The following is a 7,966-nucleotide window of genomic DNA, read 5'->3' on the forward strand; positions in this document are numbered from 1 at the left end:
GGATTATATGATCGATTTAAAGCCAATTCAAACATCAACACGAGTAGGTTCGATATGATCATCGCCGTCGTATTATACAAACAAGTAACGCTAAGTATGAACGATTTGTAAATCGAGGACAAACAAATCAGCTTATCAGAATAGACAGACATTTCTCACTCGATTCAAGTTTATGAATTTGTTCATAAAACCGGTTCACTTCATTCACATCCACGATTCACGCATTGATATCGCATATCAAACATATACACAACTTGGATTAAAAATAAGTTTTCTGTTTAGCTTACTAACACAACACTAAAACTTACAATCACCCAAATAATATCTCTTAAAAATCAGCCTTTTCTTTATTTTACAACACAAAACCAAAACTTACAATCACCCCAATTGAATCATAGGGCAAGTTACATGTTATGTACAAAATCAATACACTGCTATACCAACTCTGTTTTTTTTCTTCCTACCCATCATCTGGGTAAACATTTCTCTACAAAAAAAAAACCATACAAATATATGTATATAAGATGATTAAGTACATAAACCCGACCCGTGCCCTGCCGGCGAATATCTAACTTTCGGATACTTGTACATCCGGTCGTGTAAGCAACTCCGATCTAATTTTATTATTCCACAACTCATCGTAGAAATCTTGAGCTCCAGGGCTACTTTGAACCTCCACCACCACTAGTCTTTCTGTTAACCGAAACACTTCAATTCCGATAACATTTTTACCGTTTTTGCCTACCAAATCCACACCGAATTCTTTTCGTTTTTTCATCCTAGCATTCGCCTCTTTCACGATCCTATCCACTTTCTCGATAATATTTTCCGGTGACTCGGATACAACTAGTCGTTCCCCTTGTCTCGAGGAACTAGTGTCAAATAGAGGTGACAAGTTTAAGCCAGAAGAAAACGAGATAATATCAAACGCGTTCAACGCGTTTGGTTTATTATCTTGTTCTTGTTCTGGCTTAACAACTGCTTCTAAATCGTCTAATTCCACCTTCGGTTCCTTGTATCCTTTCTTAAACCACGGATCGTTTATGATATCGTTAACACAAATCCTTGTCTCCGGATTTGTATCCAAAAGTCGAGATAATAAATGTTTTAAATCGCCCGACATCCATTTCGGACATTTATATTCGCCTTTGTATATTTTTTTATACATCATCATAAGATTTGAATCATTAAAAGGCAGGAAAGCGGCATTCATCACAAACAGGATGATGCCGCATGACCATATATCCGCCTTCGCGCCATCATATCCTCTTTTAGTGAGGATTTCTGGCGCGACATAAGACGGGGTCCCACATAAAGTATGTAACAATCCGTCAGCACGGATTTGTCCTGTCACGGCACTCAAACCAAAATCTGAAACCTTCAGATCGCCATTTTCGTCGATCAAAAGGTTTTCAGGTTTTAAATCGCGGTGGTAAACACCGCGTGAATGACAATACCCTATAGCGGAAATCAACTGTTGAAAATACTTACGACTATGTGTCTCGGATAAACGTCCTTTTGCGACTTTAGCAAATAACTCACCACCTTTTACGAATTCCATGACGAAATAAATCTTTGTTTTTGTAGCCAACACCTCGTACAATTTAACAATATATGGATGTTGTAACCTTCGCATGATATCTATCTCGCGCTTTACGTTAGACACTAAATGTGCGTTATGAGATATCTTGTGTTTATTAATAACTTTTATTGCGACGCTTTGGCCAGTGTTAATGTCTCTGGCATGATACACCTTGGCAAAAGCGCCGCAACCAAGAAGTCTCCCGACTTCATATTTACCAAATAATGAATTGTTTTGTGACATGCTAGGAACGATATTGGCGGCCTCCGGCATCGGCTTAACGATACCGGAGGAAATCGATATGGATTGTGGTTGGTAAGGAACGTTCAAAAGAGAACCAAGGAAGATTGAAGATTAATCAAGATCGGAGAAGATATTTTTGGGGGTGTTTTTTTTGGTTTGAATGTTTGTTTGATATGTTGTTTTTTTGGTTAGGCAAACAAACTTGAATGTTTTATGTTTGATAAATACATATATTGTGTGGTCCAGCATCTTGATATACAACACCATGGCCTGCGCTGTGTTGTTTTATTTATTATTATTATATATTGTTTTCCATTTTTTTTTTTTACTTTAGCATATTGTTTTCTTTTTAATTTCATTAATTTAACTTTTTTGAATATAAGACGCGGGTGTATATCAATCATGGACGCTTTAATAAATAAATGGACGGTATAAAAATAATGTTGTACTTCAAAGATTTATAATATAAAGTAATGTTTTTTATTTTATTTTATTCAGAATGATCAAGTGTCATTATCCCAAGGGAATCTGAAATGAGCCAATTTTTGAATTTTAAATAGCTATTGCGTTGTGCTTTTTTCTTTCTTTTTCTCTTTTTGGTGACAATAATTATGAAAAATACAATGCTAATGACATTGTTGATACCGTTTTATGGATTTGATATGCGTTTAATAATAAAATCAGTTTTAAGCATAGAAACTTTATATAAAATGATGCATACACTTTTATAGATTTTTTATGGGTTACATCTACTCGTGATACTTGTATAAAACTCAGTATGAAGGAACATGGGATCCATCATTGCCAGCGGTACATTTATGAGACATCATATACTACCATGTTCTCTTAACTGCAAAACATAAATTAAAGTCAATATGCGACTCATGAAGCAAAGGGGTGAAGCTAGTGGAGCTGTGGAGTATATGAGTAATACATTAGATAAAAGATGATCAAACAAATAGCATAAATTTTGTAAGCGATAATATATAGACAAGGGTTTAGTATTTAGAAGTGAAAGAAATTTTTATACTTTTATTATTGTATGAATATAACTTATATTTGGTGCATTGTAGAAAAAAACTTTCAAAAATTGTTCAAATAATGTAAAATTGTATACGTGGCAAAAGATATGAGCTGCCACGTATAAGTTTCTGGTTGGTACATATAAAAATGTTACATAATTTGAACAGTTTTATAAAGTTTCTTCTTACAATGCACCAAATGTAGGTTTCATTCATACAATAAGAAATGTGTAAAAGTTCCTTACACCTTCGGATACTAAACCCTATAGACAATGGTACTCACATGAATACATGATATATGGGCGACAGTAGAATATCAGTTTTTTTAACGAGTGAGAAAATGATATGACATGAGGAATTCTTGTTTAGGAATTTTAAGAGGATTATTTGTATGTTATTTTTTTTAGTTGTACATTATTAAACATATGACATTGTATTGAGTGGCGCACAAATTTTTTTTTTAAGGCAGAAACATCTATTATTCAAAAAACACTATTAGCAAGTCGCTAGTCAGTTATCAAAGTACAAACTCATATACCTTTACAAGAACTTTAAAACACCATAACAACAAGATAGCTATAGTTTAAACACCATTTTATTTGAAGTCTTCATTAATCTTAAAATCGCACCACTTTTCTCAAGATAAACTATGATGTTTTGTACGATTCTTGATCCAAAGGAAGTTTAAGCTTTTTACCTCCTCTTCCAGCCGTTGCCACAAGAGAGGTACTCCAATAAAACATGCATCGTTTCTCACTTTCCAAAAGCACCAACAACTTGTGAAGATAATTGCACAAATGACTAAGTTTTTTAGACTTTTATCCTTCTCAAAAAGAAATACAAGATTACGGATAAAAAAGCAAGTATCAAAAATATAGATAATTATAATATTATTTGTAGGTTTTTGCCTATATACACCATTTCTTCACAAGAATCATTATATATATATATATATATATATATATATATATATATATATATTGAAAAGTTATTTTAAGAACCATTTTTTTTTTGCGAAAACCTTTGAAAACTTTTCAAATCAAGTCTAACCGATGATTATTCTTTACATGAAAATTGTTTTTTGATTGTTTTTTGAATAAATTATGTGTAATTTTGAAGTTTATAATTGTGTGGAGGCATGGATTATTATCCGTTATACAATTATGTGGAGATTTGGAATCTTGATCACATGTACACGAATATTGCTATGATCTGATCATAGCAAATCATAGCAATATTCGTGTACATGTGATCAAGATTCCAAATCTCCACATAATTGTATAACGGATGATAATCTATGCCTCACACAGTTATAAACTTCAAAATTACACATAAGTTATTCAGAAAACAATCAAAAAAAATTTTCATGTAAAGAACAATCATCGGTTGGGCTTGATTTGAAAATTTCTCAAAGGTTCTTGCAAAAAAAAAAATGATTCTCAAAATAACTTTACCGCATATATATATATATATAATATATATATATATATATATATATATGGAAAAGTTATATTAGGGACTCCTTATTTTAAGCACTGTTATGGACTCCTTCTACCTCCTTCTCTGGCCATCACCACCATCATCTCTGACCACCACCACCACCATGATCATCTCCGACCACCACCATGATCCTCCGGCGAGACTTACACATGTGTAAGTACAATTTTTTTTAGGTAGATCACCATCACCGGTCACCCCTATGACCTATCACCCTTTATGACCTATCACACTATGACCTATCACCCTCAATGACTTATCACGCCCACCAGCTTTGGTTTATGAATATCCTTAAGGGCGAAGCCCGCTCCGAATCATAATTTTTATTCAACTTACACATGTGTAAGTCTCGCCGGAGATGATCAGTGGTGATTAGATCTGATGAAAATGGACGGTCTAGATCGAGTCTCTAAAATAAGGTGTCCCTAATTTAACTCACCCCTATATATATATATATATATATATATATATATATATATATATAATGGACATTATTGTCTTGACTTAATTATATATACAACACTTTTTTAATTTCAATATTTTGCATGTAATAATGTAACATATGCTACATCATAAGCAAAGGTTAAAAACTATGAAATAATCAAGGCACTAGACATGTGACCTCTTTCAGAAATGCAATGCGTGACAAACATGATGGCATGATTCCATGTGAAATAATGTTGGGTAAGCAAATCAACCAATTAAGCTTGTGCATAAGATATAACCATGATCATTAGGCGTCATTTGGCTAATGTTAAACACATTTTCTAAGAGCAATTAAGTTTTCGAAGTATGCTAAACTCACGGTTTTTAGAAAAAACTAAATAAAAAAATTAATTATTTTTCAACTCTGCTGAAGAATATAAAATCTTCAAACATATGGCGTGAGATACAACAATTAGAAATGATTCTAAACATCGAACAAGAGTATTCATTGTCTTTATAAATTGATAAAATGATTTTTGATTTTTTTTTTCATGTTAAATGATATAAAAGAAAAGAAAACCAGTGTATCAGAATTAAAACTTTTTGGTCTAGAGTCCATTATATTGTTCGAACTTAGAAATCATGAAAAGTAATCCACTAAGTCACTAACTATTTAGAATATAAAAACGAAATAATAATAAGAGTAATCGACATAAATCGTCCCTGTGGTTTACTCAAATAGTCACGTTTTATCCTCGTGGTTCAATAACATCATGGATCGTCCTTTATAGGAGGAAAAGCTTCACGCTTCGTCCTTTGACTTGTTGACCGTCAACCCGCCTCCGTTAACATCCTCACGTGCCTGCCATGTGAGGGGTATCTTTGTACTTTTCATTCTTAAAGGACGAAATTTGATTTTTTTCATTTTGTTGTTTCTTCTTCATCTTTCTTTCTTCATTCTTCATGAAAACTCATTTCCAGATTATAAAAATAAAACCTTTAAAAAAATCAAATCAAAACTCTATTTATTTTAGTTATATATTTACAAATCTCATATCTAATCTTTTTTGTAGTTTTTTATTACGAATCCCCAAAGCAATAAAAACAAAAAAACGAATCCTCCGGCGGTGGGCAATACCAATCTATATTTTTATTTTGCTTAAATATCCACTTAAAGCAAAAAAAATAAAAATGAATCCTCCTAGTGGAAATTAATATCTATATTTCTTGCTTAGTGGCGTCAGATCCCAAATCCTTCACTATTCCAACTTTCTTTTGTGCATTTGTTGATTCTGATGATTATCAATGGAATTTAGCAAGAAAAGACGACGGCTAAGCAAAGGAGTTTTATTATGTTTTTCCGGCCACCATGATGGTGATGATGTACTGATTACTGAAAAACGTGATGGTGAGAGGTTACGGAAAAACAGATCTACTGCCGTCAAGTGCCACCACCGCAACCCAAAACTCCACCACCATCAGTGCATAGTACCGTCGCCGTCATCGATTACCTTATGTCTTTAAATCCATATCTATACACTAATCGGCTTATTAGTCACTTTCCCTAGCAGCCGCTCGATTTTCCGACTGATGGCTCAAACTTTCCGGCCACTGGTTCGATGTTTACCGACCAATGCTTCTTTTTTCCAATTTTGTAACTGATGGAATTTTCAGATTTGTTTTCTTTGTGTAACTGATGAAATTTTCAGATGTTGTTGTTCGGAAGTTCATGGTGTATATATGTATATGTATATTGATTTCCATATATATATATATGTGTGTGTATATATATATTATATATTGATTTTCATATACATGTATGTGTGTATTTAAGAAAGAGAAAAAGAGAGCTGGTGTATGTATAGAAGTGAGTCCAGGCAAGAACGGATAAAGAATTGACTGGAATACCCCTCACGTGGGAGGCACGTGAGGGTGTTAACGGAAACGAGTTGACGGTCAACAAGTCAAAGGATGAAGTGTGAAGTTTTTCCTCCTATAAAGGATGATCTATGATGTTATTGAACCACAAAGACGAAATGTGACTATTTGAGTAAACCACATAGACGATTCATGTCAATTACTCTAATAATAAGGTAGGACTTTAAAATGTCAAATAGCCTTTCGGAGAAAAAAAGGAGTGGTCCAAAATCCAAATGAAGAAAGACGGGTTCGTGTACGCTTTTAAAGTCGGTGGCTCGTCAACTCGTGTCACCAAAAATAAATTAAAAAATATCTTAGATCTCTGGTGTTTTCTATTTTCATTATAAATGTTATCATTAACTTCTTCTTTTTTTAATACATATACCATTATTTCTAACATGATTAATATATTTTAAACTACCATAAAAATACAGTATATAGAAAAATATATGATATGGTTATCATATATAATATTAAATTATTTTCTCCTGTAATATACGATATAAATGTATTTATTTATCATAATGATATGATTAATAGTTAAAAATTAACATGTTAATTAAATTAACTATACTATTGTGATTTCATTTCTTTTAATTATAATACTCCTAATATTTATTCACATAAACATATTTTAAAGATTTTTCGCAAAATGTAATATTTTTATAATTGCATGTCGCTTTTATTTTGAACACTTATTTGATTAGATGTATGACTAATTTGAGAAGGGAAAAAAAAAACTACTCGTAATTTACTTCTATGAAAAAAATAATGCAAGTTCAATTTTTGATATAATTTTAATAAAGTTTGCCATATAAAACTAGCACGTTACCCGCGTAATGCGACGGTGATCGTGGCGGCGACGATGTGGTGGCAGGTGCGACGGTTAGTGGCAGATGAAGCGTCGATTGGTGTAAATTATTGATATAAATGGTTAATGGAGATATTTTAAAAGATAAAGGATTGATAATGTAACGTAATTATTAATGTTAAGGATAGTGTAACTGAAAATATTTAAGTGCTAAGTGAAAATACTATATATTTTAAGGGTAATAGATTAAAATATTATATGGAAGGACATTTTAGACATTTCTCAATGTAACTTTCAACATGGGGGAATTTTCTTTAATAATAGTATAGATAGTCTTAATAATTAATGTTATGGTTATGCATTAGTAAAAATATTGTACATGACCATTAAAGATAACTTTAAAAAGATCGTTATATTTTTATGTTAAAAAGATGAATTCACGTTATTTACATCCAGGCAACTAAA

The 7,966-nt window shown here is 32.1% G+C and overlaps 1 protein-coding gene across 1 annotated transcript; it reads right to left on the minus strand.

Annotated features, from left to right (window-relative positions):
• Positions 1 to 259: 259 nt before the first annotated feature.
• On the minus strand, positions 260 to 2,029 carry LOC122581384 (CBL-interacting serine/threonine-protein kinase 11). The gene has a single exon (XM_043753608.1). It carries the CDS (start codon positions 1,853 to 1,855, stop codon positions 569 to 571), a length of 1,287 nt encoding a protein of 428 aa, XP_043609543.1. The 5' UTR covers positions 1,856 to 2,029; the 3' UTR covers positions 260 to 568.
• Positions 2,030 to 7,966: the final 5,937 nt, after the last annotated feature.

This window comes from Erigeron canadensis, chromosome 9 (genome assembly GCF_010389155.1).
Source record: "Erigeron canadensis isolate Cc75 chromosome 9, C_canadensis_v1, whole genome shotgun sequence".
NCBI classification, from domain to species: domain Eukaryota; kingdom Viridiplantae; phylum Streptophyta; class Magnoliopsida; order Asterales; family Asteraceae; genus Erigeron; species Erigeron canadensis.